The sequence below is a fragment of the Coptis chinensis genome, chromosome 4, assembly GCF_015680905.1.
Source record: "Coptis chinensis isolate HL-2020 chromosome 4, ASM1568090v1, whole genome shotgun sequence".
Taxonomy (NCBI): Eukaryota; Viridiplantae; Streptophyta; class Magnoliopsida; order Ranunculales; family Ranunculaceae; genus Coptis; species Coptis chinensis.
This window is the reverse complement of record NC_141459.1, coordinates 89,631,684-89,649,517: the sequence shown is the minus strand read 5'-3', so window position 1 is coordinate 89,649,517 and position 17,834 is coordinate 89,631,684. Positions and strand designations below refer to the sequence as shown.

Here is a 17,834-nt window from a genome sequence, read left to right as displayed (position 1 = left end):
GCCGGGTGCTAGGCTGCTTTGGGTTCTAGGTGGTGGTGCTGCCTTGTGAAGCTTCTTCTATCTATCCTTGTGAATCGTGTTCCTTGTGAAGCTTCTTCTATCCTTGTGGACTGGTTTATGTGATATGCCAATGTAGTCATTTGGTTTTAATGAATTGTTGCTCTCATATTTGTCGTAGCAACATGATATGCCAATGTAGTCGTTTGGTTTTAATGAATTGTTGCCCTCATAAGTCATACTTCTTGATTTTTTTTTATTATATATTTCAATGAGATTGAAAACAAAAAAAAAAAAAAAAATCCAAAAAGTTGAAATATCATTTGTCATGGAAAAAAACCATGTAAACAAACACTGGTAAAACTAGCAAATCTCATATTTTCCCATTAGAAATTTTTGCAAACAAATATTGGCAAACTGAAATTTTCCCACTACAAATTAGCCTGGTAAATCTCTAGTGCGACATAGTACAAAAATATCAACAACGGAATACTTGTTGATATTTCTTATTATATCGAGATATATCATCGATTTCAGATATCTCTTTCTAGTTTACACGTTCCATCCTTTTAGCCTTTCCCTCCAATCTCACTCCCAAATTTCCCATACCCGCCGACGGCACAAGTAAGTAAGTCCGCACATCCCTTTTTTAACGGCGCTTCAATTTTATTATTATTTTTTTGTCTATAGGTACAAAATTTGTGATTGTGCTCGGTATGCTAGTATTACGAACCGTTTATTCACCAGCCACATGTACAGAAATGACTACTACTACTACATTTCGTACATTGGCGTCAAGATTGAGACCAACCACAAGACGTATGTTAACAACAACTGCTACTTGTTCTACAAACAAGGAAAAGGTTATTGTGATATCAGGTCCTACTGGTGCTGGCAAAACTAGACTCGCATTGGAATTAGCAAAGAAACTCAATGGGGAAATTATTAGTGCTGACTCGGTCCAGGTTAGGGAGGTTCAGTTTCCTTTAAATTAGTTATTGTTATGTATCTACTTATTTGTTTAATTTTGTTACCTTAGGTGTATCAAGGACTTGATACTGGATCGGCTAAGCCTTCTTTAAGTGATAGAAAGGTATTAATTTTTCTTGCTGAGGCTACATTGTACAGGCACATTTTGTTCACTGATTTGCCTGCTTTTTTCTGTTTCTTCTTCCAGGAAGTGCCACACCATTTGATTGACATATTGCACCCATCTGAAGGTATTCTCTAGCTCTTATCCATTTGTGGTCTTTGGCCGAAGTTAGCTTCTGGCGAATTGCCTAGCCTCTTTGTCGTAAGTGGCTATCTGCTTATATCAAAATAAGTTTTACTTACCAAAAAAAAAAAAAAAAGTTTCACGATTCTTTCACACTATCCATTGGTTACCCTTAAAATTTCTTTAACCATATACGAGTTTACCTTTTGTCAATGATAGTTGCGCATCTCATGGTTAGTCCTCATTGATTGTGTCTAACATTTTCATTTCCTATCTTGTATTGGGTAAACATAGAATCTACAGAGTCTCATTTATGCTTAGTTAAATGTGAAAAGCTAGTCTGGAAGTATTTTGGTTTGATAATAAACCTAGTCTAGAGCTAAGTTTTTTTGTATTCTGTTAGCTGGGTTATTTTATGGCTGTACATCTATCTATTATGTATTACTTGTTGTTCTCCTGCAGTGAACTGTAGTTTTGTCAATGTATTCTTGTTTTTCCACAATACCAGAAATTAATGAAGCTTCTTTTGTCTTTATTATTTCCTCATTTAAAATCTAGAGTATTCTGTTGGTCGATTCTTTGAGGATGCAAGGCAGGCCACAAGAGAGATTATTGAAAATGGACGTGTACCAATAATTGCTGGTGGTACTGGATTGTACTTACGATGGTATGGTTCCCTTGTACCTTTTTAAACACATTGTTTTAGTGTTATTAGGTTTGGACTTGAAGACAACTCATAATATTTTTTTCAGTTATTTGAAATGCACAGAGGAAGAGAATATAAATGAAACATATTTATGTGTTGTGTGTCTGCGTGCCTGCATTTCTATCTATATTGTGCTACACATAACAAAATCAATTCCATATAATATCCTGCACAGCTTGTTCATGCCACAAACTACTTGTTTAGGGAGACAGAACCCTGTGGTCCAGTATATGTAGGATCTAGTAAGAACTGAGTTGAGAAGCTAAGATTTGCCTGGAAACGACAAAAGCTAGTGGAAATAGATTTATTTATGTGCTCAATTTATCATGTACACATATTCCAGTTTACACCATGGACTTCTTTTCTGAAACGTTATTTTGGAACTTTACCTAACTTTCCAAGTGTACACTATAAGTAAAAGTAGTGTTATCTTTAAAGAAAAGATTTCATCCTCTGGTGTATAGTAATTGATATTTTTGCTAAACTGAAAGGTATATATACGGAAAGCCAGAAGTTCCAAAAGCGTCTCCAGAGATTGCTTCTGAAGTACACTCAGAGCTCATAGATTTACAAAGAAATGGGGACTGGGATGCAGCTGTAGCATTAGTGGTTAAAGCAGGTGATCCGAAGGCTCATCATGTGGCTTTAAATGATTGGTATCGCTTAAAGCGTAGTCTTGAGATTATTAAGGTATGCCTTCATCGATTATTCTTAAAATTCTGAACTTTGCACGGTTTTCCTTATCCAGCTGGAAAAGTTTTCATTTTCTTTTTGTATAACATGATTTTATCTGGTTTAACAATTTCATTTCGAGACAATTTCTTTTTAAGGTCTGAAGTTCTGGGCTCATATATTCATGTGCATTCTCTTAAGAGTATGTGGAGTTATTCACTCCTTAACATTCTCTTTATCAATTATTTTGTACTTTCTTATGTTGTAGGATATTTTCCTGGATAATATAAAACTGTACATTCTGAAACATGGTATCCTGCAAAACTAGTAATGTCTTCTTATTTTTTTCTGTCACACCAGTCTAGTGGATCACCACCATCTGCTTTTCAAGTACCATATGAGTCTTTTAGGGATCAGTTGGATTTTGAAGGAGCAGTAAATTCTCTTGATGTCACCTTTTCTGGGAACAAACATGAAGAAAAACTTTCTAAGGAATTGGATTATGACTTCAAGTGCTTTTTCCTTTCAAGTCGAAGAACGGATCTGTACAGACTAATTGATGAGCGGTGTGAATCTATGCTTTTAGGTAACCTTTTTGATATTTATACTTGTAATGGTATTGTTCTTCATATTGTATTTTCATAATTTTTAGTGTTTATATATTTCATTTACAATATCTATACCGATATTTTGAAGTAAACCATAAATGGTGTGAAAAAGGGCAATAGAAAAATCTATACAAGAATAGTAGTGGCTGGATAAATATAAAAGGGGAATGTAAGATCTTTACTTAAGCATATTTATAGAGGAATAGTCATGGGCCTTAAATTTAGGTCTGTAATATTGTGGGATGAAGTGAATAAATCTTCTGTGTGCAAAGAATGAACTCCTTAAGTACAACGTGGGAAACCGTATGCAGACGGGAACTTGTCAGTGGAATGGGGAGGATAACCATAAGTATATTCCAACTGTATGTAAGTCGCTGTTGATATTCAAGGAAACCTGTAAAAGTATTTGAAAAACAAAAAACAATGGAATATGCTTTTCCATGTTCTCTCCTTATTTAGTCAGAGTGAGTCCTTGGTAATTGTAACTTTTGCTATTGTCAACATATATTAAAGATTTCTATTATACTTAATAGTATTAAAAAACGAGAAAGACTGTCTGTATGAAATTTTCTTCCTTAATTTGTTCTCTCTATGATATACCTGATTTGTCAGAATCATGAACATAAAAGATCTATTTATCGGTCTTTCACTGCAGGAGGGGAGGGAATTCTGTCGGAGGGATCACACCTTCTTGACATAGGCCTTCTTCCAAATTCAAATTCTGCAACTCGAGCAATTGGTTACAGACAAGTATGGCATATCTAGTCCATTTTTTTTTTACTGGTTTGCGAAGTCTTTTGTAAAAACTTATGCAACAAGTAAACCTTCAAGTTTTCATATGCCCTTGAGAAGCATGGAACGCAAACCTTTACCGTACTTTAATACTTGCATATTGAAATTAAGCCAAGAAATCTGTAGAGTAAAAGAAACAGTTCCAAACAGCGAGATATATACTTGCTGTTCTAGTTATACGACATGTCAATTAATTGTTGGGCAAATTTGCCAGTTTCAATCAAGGATGAAAATAGCAAAAGAGGCCAAAATATAGGGTGGCCCAAGAATTAGCGGGTTTATGTGAAACAAGAAACATGTGCGTGACCGGAAATCAAATAATGCCTGCTATTTCGACTGTCTATTCATGTACTGTATCTGATCCTGAATCATTTACATATCATACAATGTACTATATTTTTTTCATTAAGCTTAGATGTGTTTTTGAGTGCAATTTTATCTTAATCAGATGCTGAGTCTTTATTCATTTCTAGGTTACATTGACACTCCGTATCGGACACGGCAAAATATCAAAATTTGAGATAAATTACATGCACTATGTGTCCGACACAAACACGTGGATACGTATCCGACACGGATTTTTTTCAAAATATAGCATGTCCATGTAACCTAGATTCATTTTCTCTTTCTTTTTGTAATATGAAAACAGTTATAGTTATATCTTCAAACTCTTTCTCAATGTGTGTGCCTTGCTACTTTACAAGTGTTGCTCTGCTATTTTTGCTATTTTTTCTTCATTTTGGTTTAGTATGAATTCTTATTCAACATGCATAATCTATAACCTTGATGTATGGCTATAACATTTACTAGAATGGAGACAGATCAATTGTAAGGGTTTATACAGTGAATGTTTTACTTCTTCAGGCCATGGAGTATCTACTGAGCTGTCGACGGCAAGGTGGTAAAAGCTCGTCTGGAGAATTTTTGAGTTTTTTATCAGGATTTCAAAAAGCCTCTAGGTAAATCTCCTTCGTTTAACTGTAGCATTCTACACTCTCTCTTTGGGGCATATGCTTTTTTCCCAATAACTATGTTTTTGGGTATACCTATGAACAAAAAGGTTTTGTAAAGGGTAGGTTGCTAGGGTGGGAATTCTGTAGAATATCTGTAAAATTCCATAAAATCATTATTTGTGAATATTGTTCTGTTTAATTCTTTTAAATTAATGGTTTGGGTTTTCCCTATGGTTTACCTTATGAAGGAAAAAATTTGTTGGTTCTCAAAACATGGAGTGTTAAAATTTGCTGGAAATAAATGTATTCAGGCTGTCAAGCTGAGAAGGATAGCATGACTAGATTCTTGCAAGGAAAGATGAATTTAGGGAATCCATTAAATCAGTAATTCTTCCTAGTTCTTGACTCAATCATGTGGAAATAAGTTTGGCGGATTGTTTTCTTCAAAATTAAATCTAAACTTTTATTCTAGAACTATCGGATGGTTTCACGTGTGCCTTTTTGTTTACGGAAGATTTAATGTGCTCAGCTCATTGACATGCTTGTTTAGTCTTTTACTTTATAAACTCAGTCTTACTAATAATATTGTCTATTCAAGCAGAACTGGCGTTAACTTGGTTATTTCTTTTTTCGATATTAAATTACAGGAATTTTGCAAAAAGGCAATTGACATGGTTTCGTAATGAGCTTATTTATCAATGGATTGATGCTTCACAACCTTTGGTAAGAGCTTTGTTCCTCTGCTTTGGTAATTCTGTTTCCTGATACTAGATTCTATAGTTCTATTGTGACCAAATTAATTCACTGGAAGAAAAAGGTTACTAATTCCTTTTTATGCAAGAGTGGTTTTTTCTACCTGCTAGGAGCATTCATGGGATTATTGACAATCTTCTCTATGCAAATATTAGCACATAAACAATACGATGTAGCAAAATATTTCACAACTATTATTATTTATTATCATCTTAGAAAGTATGCTTGGTTTGTTGAGTTCAATTTTTTTCTTCAAATAAACCGTACCTTTTTAACAAAAAAAAAATATTTTAGTATTTATATTGGAATGTTTTAGCTTTTTTGGTAATAAAATAGTCTCTTACTCAAATTCTTTGAGTTTGCAAAAAAGGAGCCATGTCACTGTGGCATCTTTAAAGTGATGTAGTATTTGGGCATCATGTACCTTTTTAGTACTTGTCATTTTGTGCATATATATGAACATTTGGTACACTCAAGATGCATTGCCACATGGTTATACTTAATTGTGCATGAAGTGATGCGATCACTGAATGATTTTTGAAGATCCTTCAAGGGACATAGAGAAGAAAGGAAGATAAACTCATTGAGATGTCACTGATGAAGTGATCCTCAAAGATCAAACCAATTCAGCTTTGGTTATCTGTGATCCAGATAGTGTGGCTTCCAAGAAGGTAAATAACACCAACAGATAGAATAGACAAAGGTGGCCAGACTAGAGCAAAACCAAACTCCCAAGGTAGGCCATCAATGAGAATTATGAATGCAGAAGGTAACAAATTTGTGCTTTTGCAAATGACACTACACTCATAGCTATCTCTGACGTTCAACCTATCGCAACTACACTAGGAGAGTGCCATCGTTGTAGAAACGCAAGACAATCTCCTTGAAAGTCCAGCTGTTCTTCATAAACAACACAATCATATGTATGAAGCTCTTTTAAGTATATGTGTAGATGATTACTAAGAAGCAAGTGATGAAGTGATGATGAGGTTAGTAAGGAGAAAGAGATTCAGATCTTAAAAGACCTCATTATTCCATCTACTACAAACCAATTTGAAGGCATTACTCCGCAAGCTTCTATTGAGGTTAGTTCTCAAACAATAGTAGTAACACCTTTGCTTCTTGGAATGGAAGACTTACAGAAACCAAAGAAAGTTAAATACATGATTCAATGTTCTCCTGATGAAATTGATAATCCCACTATCGCCATGATGAAGAAAGTTTCCTCTTTTGCAAAAGAGAGGTTAAGTATTTTGATGGTTACATTAAGGAGGTTTGGGATGATTCCATGAGATTGGCATTCGCTTGAATCCGTTGTGCTAGCTTTTTCCGGGAGTTTGAGAAACCATACTTCTTGAAAAATGAAAACACTATAGTGTTGATACTGGAGTGTGTACGTACCTCCACATTCGTACCCTGGCTAACGACTTCATTAAGGACTTAGTCTTTACATTAAGTCTAAGTAACCGATCCCGATCGAAACCTTAAGTGGTTACTTGGACAGCTCAAGTCTTAGCTGAATACCTGGACGGCTCACATGTCCAATTAGCCACCTGGACGGCTCACATGTTAAGTTAGACATCTAGACGGCTCACAAGTCCAGTTAATCACCTGAGCCGGTCACATGTTCAGTTAACCAATCCTATCTAGTGAGAGTCCTTGTGTTATAAAAACTCTTCACTTAACAAAGAACTACGTTTTTGGAGACTTGATTCTGGAAACATATTTTGGATATGTAGGCCTGGGGAATATCATAGAGTGTATGTCCCCCAGCTAAAGCAAGGAAAATATCACAAGTTTCGTCATCCACAGAAGAATAACGTTAAAGGCACAGTCTCACTCTTTACACAACATCCTCCCTTGCAGATTCAGTAGAGTGTTTGGGTAAATTCTTACCCAAACATAATTGGCGCCGTCTACAGTTCTTATTAATGTTCCCTCTTCTACGAATCTCTCTCAATCTTTGTCAGTGGCTAATATAACAAGATCTCAAGCGAACAAGCAAGCAAGAGCACAACCGTCCGAGGGAAACAATCTACCAAATGTTGAAGTTCGTGTCAATCAAGTTTTGCATCAAACCAACATGCTCCACCTTTGTTGCTTCAAGTACCACGACAGCGCAGATCTAAATTTCCAAGGTCCCAGGCTCCAGTATCTTCTCTTCCTAATGATACAAATTCGCCATATGCAGATCCAAATGTAGATGCAGATGCAAATATAGTTGCAGATCCAGAAAATATGGAAACATGTGATGAAGACATGACCCTGGAGGCGCTGCGTCACAAACTTAAAAGGGAAAAGGAGCATAACGCAGACTTGCAGAAGCAAATAAACGAAGGGAAGCAAGTATAGATAGACAACAACGATACTGCTTCATCCATTCCATCCAAAATCCCAAGATCTAGAGAAAACCGCAGTGTATTCCACCGATTGCAAGGCAATAGCGAAAAATTCCGAACCACTGATGTTGTCCTTGAGAATCGACCAAATCAATCCAGGCCAAGAAATATTTCAACAAATTTATTTAGGTGATTGAAGACTCTTGATGTTTGCGCTGTTAGATATAGCAATGGTTGTAACAACCGACGTGATGGGCAACATCATAGGTGATATAACAGTCGTCATATCTCCCCAAAGGAGTCTGATTCAAACCCAACAAGCTACCAGCCATACTACCGAGGTACTACAAACCTCGTGAGCCAGGATAGCAACACATTAAGGCGGTCAGATCGGATGCTACCATCCAACCACAAAACTCACTTGGGACAATCGAGCTATGACCTCAGGCAAGATCTGAATCACGACCTGAGACTTGACTTAAATGAAAGGAATCAATACAGAAGACATCTTGAAGACAGATACAAAGATAACCTTCATCATCTAGATTACTCCCCAATGCGTCGAGAAATTTCAAACTGCTGTCACAGATCTCGCAGTCCAGAGCACCTAACATTTCCAGATGTAAGCAACAACTAGGGGCAAGAAGATGTGACACAAGGTCAAGAAGTTCCACCACCTATGATGCACAGATACGGGCACAGGTATCGATACGGGGACAAGGATACGGGGTACGATACGGGGGTTTTAAAAATCTAGGATACGGGTACGGCTATGTAAATTTATTAATATTTAAAAATAATAATAATAATAGCAATTTAATATAAATCATATAAGAAAATCCAATTTCTTTAAAAGATGTGCCTGTCTGATTACATGGGCCAGTCATATTGTATTTAGTTTGCTTTAAAAGATGGGCCTTATTCCTTTGTTAAGTCTGCCTTTTTGAATGGGCTATTACTACTTAAGACTTAATTCCTCCATTAGATGGGCCGTGCAACTTAAGTCTGATTTGAGATGGGCTTTATAACTTATGTCTGCCCAGTTCATAGAAAACACAACTTTGAAATCTGAAACCCTAAAGTCGCCGCCATCATCAAGTTCTGGAAGCACCAAATAAAAAGTAGAGTTAGTCCGAAAATGAAAGAAAACCCAGATCAATCAAGAGTTCAAGACGCACAAATCAATCACGAAAATGAAAGAAACAATGATCTTCTTTCTTCTTTTTTTTCTTTTGTTTTTTGTTTTTTTGGAATCAAGTTTAGATCTTTGTGTCTTTGACGCAAGTTGACTATTCTTTCGACTGTCGTACCCGACCCGTATCCCGTATCCGTATCCGTGTCGTACCTGTGTCACACGGGTACAAGGCATAAACTGCCGTATCCGTGCATCATAGTCCACCACAAATCATCAGACGCCAGGCAAATGTAGGAATAACATATACTGAGCAGCAGATTAAAGACATCGAAGTTCTTCAGCTGATAAAGACCCTTCATTCCTTCCGTACTAGTTACCCGAATAATAGATCTTGGCACAGTCGAACGTTCTAACCATCGTCGTCGAATAATTTCACTGGCACATGTTGTCATCGTCATGCTCGCATCTTCATGGCTACTTCGGACTTTCGCGTCATACTTATTCCCGTTCACAATTACCATCTGTCACGATCGGGTATTTTAAACTCTCTCTTAGACGAATTATTCTTTAATAATTTTTCTATAGATTAAACACAAGTATATGTCCCCTTTTATATACAATAAAAAATATATTAGACGAAGTTCACTAGCTCTCGTTCTCCTAATAAAATGGGATTACTTTTACTTCAAGCCTTGAAGTAATCCACTATATCAACATTCCCTATTAATCAAAACACCTATGCCTCTTTGATTTTGATTAATCCTTATCTATTTAATATTCAGCATCTAGATACCATCAGACCTAACACATTAGTTTAGCTGACCCAAACTAATAAAGCTTGGGCGTTTCATCACCCCAATATGTTTATATGTCAATGATATTTATTTGGAATACATTGTCTCATTACTTTACCGGTTAATCTGGTTCAATTTCTTTTTCCTTTTTTTTTTTGCCACATCCAATAAATTCCATATGGCAAAGAGGGGGCAATGTACATACCTCCACATTTGTACCATGGCTAACAACTTCATTAGGGACTTAGTCTTTACATTAAGTCCAAGTAACCGATCCCGATCGAAACCTTAAGTGGTTACCTGGATGGCTCAAGTCTTAGCTAAATACCTGGACAGCTCACATGTCCAGTTAGCCACCTAGACAGCTCACATGTTAAGTTAGACATCTGGACGGCTCACAAGTCCAGTTAATCACCTGAGCCGGTCACATGTTCAGTTAACCAGTCTTATCTAGTGAGAGTCTTTGTGCTTTAAGAACTCTTATTTTCTATTTCTATAAATAGGACTCTTCATTTAACAAAGAACTACGTTTTTGGAGACTTGATTCTGGAAACATATTCTGGATATGTAGGCAACTGTTAAAGGCACAGTCTCACTCTTTACACAACATCCTCCCTTGTAGATTCAATAGAGTGTGTGGGTAAATTCTTACCCAAACAGAGTGTTTTGGATATTAATATCACCTATGTACGTTAATTATTGGAGTTTACAAAGAAGAGTCATGTCCCTGTGGCATCTTTACAGACATATGTGATATCTGGGTATCATGTACCTTTTATGTATTTACAATTATGTGCATATCTCGTGTCTAATCATTTGTTACACTTAAGATGCATTGCCACATGGTTATACATAGTAGTTCATGATGTCATGCAACCTTAAGCCAAGTGTTTGTGGTTTGCCATTGCAGGTTATATTCTAAATTCTAATATTCATTGAAGTCTAGAGGATTATCTTTTGATAAAACTCATATCAAATGACTTTGAGTGCTTGAAGCCTTTTGTTCTTTCTTGTCCAAACACCTTGCAGTCCTTTTTTTTGCTTGTCCGTATTGTATCAATTGGTCTTCTCTTCATTGCTCTCGTAGATGTCCTTGGACACTGTTAATAAAAAAAGTAACATTATCATAGTTGATTGGGTTGACCGTGTGTTTTTTTCAGTGTATTTGGGGAGGGGGGGATCCTAATTGGCTCATCTAGTGGGGCGGAGACATTGTTAATAAAAAAAGTAACATTATCATCGTTGATTGGGTTGACCGTGTGTAGTTAACCCTAGAATAAAAACCTCATAGGAGTTCAAATTGTATTTTGGATTGTCCAACTTAGTTGCTTTTCCTTTATTACCTTTTCCGTGATGTTTGAAACACATCTTCCCAAGTTCGTGTGAAATAAAAATATTTTCACTTTCCAGGATAAAGTGCTTGACTTCATTTATGAAGCATACCACGAGCAAAGTGGAAATTTAGTAGTGCCTGAATCACTTCAAATGAAGAAAGATTTATCAAGTCGCAGGGAAATATCTGAAATGAAGGCCTACCGCACTAAAAATAGGTAATGTTCAAAAGGTCATTGTACTATTGAGTTCTATCTTATTTTATAGAAAGATCTCAGTGGAATTTTTACCTGTGCAGGCACTTTGTTAGACGTGAAAATTGTTCAGAAGTTTTTGATTGGATACAAAACACCCAAGCACAATATGATTTAGTTCACTAAGTATGGTGGGCGGGAAATTGAATTCTGTTTCAGCTGGGATGCAAAACGTTGGTTGAACAAATTGTATCCCTTTGCAGATAAGATAAGGTTTGGACTGATGATGCTACCCCATATATTTACATATTCGACTCTTTGTTCGCATTATATTCTTAGGCCTTACTCATTTTGGTTGTTTTATGCAGTGTTATTTGGTTCCATTCCCAAAATATCTTCCACTAGTTCCTTATACAGTTTAACAGGTAAAGTTCTCAATAGGGTGGTCAGCTGAAACTGTATCTACCTGGTTTCCGACAGTGGGGTTTTGCCGAAATTGATTATGCAGAACATATGAGGGATGAGTACGTTGAGATTATAATGTTGTTTGTTACTACCAATAACATTTCCCTTATTGAGTTTTGGGGATTGTATTATTCTATTGAATTTTGATTCTGTGTTACTTTTCTCTTTAATAGTTTTGTTTTTCTCCAAGCATGTGCCTTTTTTGAATTGTAACTACGTATAATTTTAGTTTTACAGAGTAACTCCTTGGATGGGTAGGCAATATTGTAAGTCGACTTATAAGATGTGGCCAGGAGAGGTATTTCAGCAATTCAGGTCACCAGGTGATGCTATGTTTTGTTGGGCACTTGGGCTTTATTGTTCTTATCTTCTGGTACTTTTCTTAAATGATTTTATTAACATCACAAGTGCTATACCAGACACCAGTGTACCACTATTCGTCAATACCACTCATGAAGAAAGTATAGTACACAGTTTCATACAGTAAGTACACACATTTTCTGGTAATTACTACCGTGAAGTTATTGGCAGTTGATAAACCTTGTATTGTAGATGAGGTTTTTATTCAACATGGCACCTCTGACATACATAAGTTCCGTCTATTGGAAGCAATATTAGAGTTTTTAATACCAATCTAACAATTTTTTTTCTTTACGAAGAACAATACAATTTTTCCTAGTACACCCGCCTAAATTAAGAATGTTTCTATAATCAAATTGTTGCCGCTTGACAAAATATTTCTATAATCATCTAGGCATAACATAGTGTTTATGCACAATGAATCACGCTTATAATACCTCTGTACTCCTTTACCGCTCTGCACTCTTTCACCGTGCACTCTGCACCTGCTCCTAACTACTCAATCATTATATTTAATTTGACTCTCAAAGAGCCAACATTCCATTGCATTATGTTAACCAAGTTGAAACCCGAAACTTGCCAAAGTTCTACATGTGGCGTTGGGTGCTAATGATATTTTCAGAATGAGGACCAATAACCAATGTAAGAATTCAGCGATGCAACTAGCTACCATCCATATTTTCTTTCCTTTTGTCGCCTCCATACAAATGGTTTGAAAAAATTAACACTCAAACATTTGAATCATTCAATCTCCATACACATGAAATAAGATTCACATTATATTGAAAGCTTTTAAATTGTAATCTTGGTGCATAACCATCTTCTAAAAGCTATTATTTATACATTCAATTCACTCCAAATATTAACAATGTCCAATGCATTTTTTCTAATTGTTTCAAAATGTAATCGTTTCTAAATAAAAATAAATAAAATTTATTTTTTTTAAACTAGCTACAAATTCTTTCTCTGTCCAAGCTACCTATTTATTTAAACAACAACAAAAAAAGAGCTGATGGTATAGCATCATAATTCGAATCGAATTAAGAATACAACTAGCATATTGAAGTGTTTTTTTCTTTATTGAACTTTTTAATTTACTATTCTAATTTACATGCGTTCATTCTTTTCCCCAATTTTTCTTTTCTAGTACGTGCTAGGAAAGAAAATTGGGGTGGAGAAAATCAAAGGATTGAACGCATGTAAATTAGTAACATATTACATTTGTTTGAATGAATATATTATGTAACATGGTTTAGATTAATACAGGTCAAGGTCTGACAGAAAACTTCAATAAGAAAAAACACTTCAATATGCTAGTTGTGTTCTTTGTCTGCTTTGATTTTTGTTGCGCTGCCATGTTGCGAATAAATATATTCGAAAAGGTATTTAACCGGCTGTAACTTAGTCAATATATAATTATTAGTGCATATGCCGCAAACTAATTTACCAAAAAAATAGGTATTATGTTGATGAAGCTAACCTTTGTACTGCTGGTTGTGTAATTATTTTGTCGAGCATTTATATGTGATTGAGGAACACTGTTGGATTCATATGAGTGTATTACCTGTAAGATATAAGAATATTATATTATAGTGTGCAAAATAATTGTTATTCTACATTGGAGAATAAAATAGCTCAAAAAAAAAATGTAAGAAGAATAACCTTTTTTTCATCATTGTCTTTAAAATGATCTAGCGAATTCATCAGCTTTTTTTTTTTTTTGTCGTTCTAAATATTTTGGTTGGTTTAAATAAGTAGGTAGTTTAGACAGAGAAAGAAATTGTAGCTAGTTAACAAAAGTCATTTTCTATTTATTTATTTAGAAACTCTGTCTGTTTATAGAGTTTAGATATCATTCTCACGTAAAACTAGTCAAAATTTAAATTTCCCTAATCGTGAGTTTGTTCAGGCTTTCTCTTAAACGGATGTTCGTGGGGCAGCTTATATAGTGTTTTGAACAGTTTATATAGTGTCTTTAACAGCTTTTTAATTTATGCTTATTAACTTGTTTGTAGGCAGCGTATATACGACACGATATAAGCTGTGCAACACACTATATAAGTATATAACACGTCCGTTAACAGACAGTCCGTTTAAGAGAGCCTTGAGTTTGTTTGCATCAAAATTTCATAAATATACTCAGGTTTACCCCCGATTTCAGCGGGTGTCTCGGAAAATTTCTCAGCAGGTAGAAGATCATTTTTAAAATAAATTAATAAACCAACAACCAGACGAACATACAGACACAATGGCATGGATTTCCTGGTTTCTCACTCCATCCACAAACAGGACTTGACCACTATAATAATTAGTTAGTTTTTTTATTGAGAGTGCTGGAACCGATTTGTTTTAAGAATATGGGGATCTCATAGGTGGGGAGGAGTGCGGGCCATTTAATATCCCCGTGGCAATGAGCTTATATGAAGCCTCTGTTAAATGGATGCCATCCCAATTTGCATGAGTTGATGGATCACTGCATGCTTTAGATCCAATATGACCACATCTTGCAGTAATGTTGAAATTGTATGGTCCTCCACCTCCACAACAAGCTGTTAGAGTTCCACTTTTGAAGCCTATATCATACAAAGAAATGGAAGTAAGGCAATTAGAAAATCTTGTCAAGATAGCATACACATATTTGCTCACCCTCAGGATAAGAATGTTCGCGCTCTCATTCCCTTCTCATTCATTAAATTGAGTATTTTATTTTTAATTTCTGATGAACTCAAAGCTGAATGCGATGGGAGGGTAAGCGAGCATGAACACTTATCCAGACGAGTGGAAAATTTTATTCTCTAATGATCATTAAAACCTAGTAATGACTCACCGTATTGTAATGGAGAATGAAAGAAACGATGAGCTGCACCATAGTAGTCTGCATATATAATTTTAGCATGTGGATACCTTGCTCTTAGATTATCCAAAGCAATCTTGAGTTCACTGTTGTGATACTTTGAGAACATATTAAAAGATCTTAAGCATCCATTCCGTGAATCATAGTCGCTCTTGTTAGCACTTCCATATATAGTTAGGAACACCGCGGAACATCCGATTGGCAGGTTTCCCGGAACCAATACTTCAACGGCACCTTCTTCAATCAACATCTGATTAAGAACCATCAAATTAATAGAACAAAAAGTTGTTATTGTATTATTTCTGATCGGGTGTTAAAATTATAATGTGTACTAATTCAAGGCCAATTGAACAATATGCATGCGAAGAACAAAAAATGAACGGAACAATAAGTCCAAATTCATGCAGTGTAGTTAACTTTTCCTCAAGGTCAAGAAGAGTGTAGGGCTTCTGAGTTCTGAGTTAGATACAAGAATGCGCAATGAGCCAATGACATGCATGGCACCACAACATCCGAATGTGTTGCTTTGAGAACTTTTTCAGTTAGTATTTGAACTAGAAAAACGGCACTGCAATTCCATTTCATCTTCTAGTTCAATGCTACCATAACTTTGCGCAAACATTAATGTAAGAATAAAGTTAGCACTCCCTTTTCATATGGGATTAAGTGAATAACTGGGTTAAGGCAAGGACGATGGCGACCATTATGAAAGAGGAGTGAATTCTAGGAGTTGAGAATTTGGACTACGTACTCCACCTAAGCCATTTAACAATTGTAGTTGTTCACCAAAACCAATTAATATTTAGTCCCACTATATTCAATGCAAATGGAGCCTTCACAAAAATGGCTTACCCCAGGACCATCTACCTATCTAAACAAAAATAGAAAAAATCAAATTGATTTTTCCCAGCACTAACATTTCTTGGTTCTTGTAAATGAGTCACGAAAGGGAAAACGCAAAGAGTCTTTTCAAAGCTATTTCACACACACAAACCACACAAAAAAATAATAATCAAAATAAATAATAATAAATGAATAAATAAATAAAATCCTCATATCAAGTGGATGTGTAGATAAAAGTAGTTCACGGATGGCCCAACTGTTTATTGGAAAGTAGATACGAGTTCAATCGATAGGACCAAAGTGTCCAAAAGTCCTAATGGACTTGGGATCAAATAAGCCCTACTTTTCCTAGAGATTTTTTTTTCCTAGAGATTTCTTCACGCTGATTCTGCTCTTAATGCTACTAAGCCCGGATTCTTGATTGCTTCTTACTTTGTGTGGAAAAAACTTTTATCTCTTGTTACATCACTGATGAAATTGTATAGCAGCTAGACAATTCAATTGCAGGGACAATAATAAACTGAAGTGCATTAATAAAAAATTAGTATTGATTAATTAAGTTGAACATACACTAGTAGCCCTTGCTATGGAGTCTACGACTAGAGGCACCCAAGTTCGAATCTGCTTAATGCCTCTGCCTACCAAAAGGGGATAGTTATAATCGTTCCCACCAATCTCTCCCACAATAAAGAGCGATTTCCGGAAATAGTCTTTGCATTCTGTTAAAAAAAACATGAAAAAAAACCCAACAAAATGTGAGTTCAAGAAATAAGAGATATGCATATGATTTGTATATTACCTTTTTCCGTAGTGCAGAGTGAGGACTTCAACTCTTTGAACCATACAAGCTGATCACTTAATGACTTGTTTGACCACAAGAGTGCCCCAAGTTTTTGTTCATAGAAGTACTTCACGTCAAGGGCAGTAGCTCCAGCCATGGCAAAATTTGCACCAGTCCGGAAATCTTGGCCTTCAGACCGCTCTAAGTAAGGTGGTAGTAAAGGAAGTCCATATGCTTCAGCTGCATTGTAATATTTGTTCATTATGATTGGCAAATTTTTTAGCGTGACAATGTGGCAAAACAAATTAAATTAGCGAAATATATTTGTGTACCAATGAAGTCAACGACCAAACGACCATCCGAGCATCGACCTGTTGCATGTTTAAAGAAGGTTTCACCATAAGGAAGCTTGGCAATGACAGGAAATGCGAGTGAACCAGAACGAATATAGTTGCCAGTATCAGCGAGCGAGTCGCCAAAGCTGAAAATTGCATTGTACGGGCCTGCTTCTGAATTGGTACTGAAGAAAAATATGGTAGCAAGAGAGCAGCAGAAAAAGAGGGGATAAGGACTCATTGTGAAAGAAAATGGAAAGTAAGTTGATTGAAGATACATGTGTATGTTTGTAGTACCTTATAGAGTTATAGCTTAGGTTTTTTGACTAGCCAGCATATATGGACAGTATCCATTACAGTTCGAGTTAATAGAGTTTTAATGCTGAGTTGTTGACATTGCCATAACCTACATAATGTCCGAGTTAAATTGCAACTTCCATTGAAGTTTGCACGTGATCAACCACTTATTAGCCAAAAAAATTAGGTGTGCAGTCTCAACACTCAGCTTTTACCCTGTTAATTATCTCCTTGTTATTTCTTATTTTTTAGGTAAAGCACCTTATTATTTCTGAAAATTGCAATAAGCAACAACTTCTGTGTGGTGTAAACCGTATAGAGTGTAAAGTTTATACTTTAAATGTCAAAAAACTCTTTCCAATGGAGATAGTATACCGTAGATAATAGAATATTAGTTGATATAGGAGG

General features: G+C 35.7%; 2 protein-coding genes and 1 long non-coding RNA gene across 3 annotated transcripts; 2 read left to right on the top strand and 1 right to left on the bottom strand.

The window, feature by feature from the left end:
• The first annotated feature begins 578 nt into the window (after positions 1-578).
• IPT9 (isopentenyltransferase 9) lies at positions 579-12,145 on the top strand. The gene is made up of 13 exons (XM_086558026.1): positions 579-625; positions 688-962; positions 1,037-1,090; positions 1,175-1,217; positions 1,772-1,880; positions 2,411-2,609; positions 2,952-3,177; positions 3,855-3,949; positions 4,856-4,950; positions 5,592-5,667; positions 11,376-11,515; positions 11,596-11,764; positions 11,860-12,145. Exons 2-12 carry the CDS (start codon positions 714-716, stop codon positions 11,675-11,677), a joined length of 1,368 nt encoding a protein of 455 aa, XP_086414152.1. The 5' UTR covers positions 579-625; positions 688-713; the 3' UTR covers positions 11,678-11,764; positions 11,860-12,145.
• A 14-nt stretch (positions 12,146-12,159) lies between these two features.
• Positions 12,160-12,604, top strand: LOC147505520 (uncharacterized). The gene is made up of 2 exons (XR_015193348.1): positions 12,160-12,279; positions 12,376-12,604. It is a non-coding gene; the product is annotated as an uncharacterized LOC147505520 (long non-coding RNA).
• Positions 12,605-14,503: 1,899 nt separating this feature from the next.
• On the bottom strand, positions 14,504-17,472 carry LOC147505519 (GDSL-like Lipase/Acylhydrolase superfamily protein). Its single transcript, XM_086604151.1, has 5 exons — positions 17,127-17,472; positions 16,813-17,034; positions 16,584-16,732; positions 15,144-15,420; positions 14,504-14,889 (listed from the first exon to the last, which is right to left on the bottom strand). The coding sequence occupies exons 1-5, from the start codon at positions 17,407-17,409 to the stop codon at positions 14,666-14,668; spliced, it is 1,155 nt and encodes a 384-aa protein (XP_086460277.1). The 5' UTR covers positions 17,410-17,472; the 3' UTR covers positions 14,504-14,665.
• Positions 17,473-17,834: the final 362 nt, after the last annotated feature.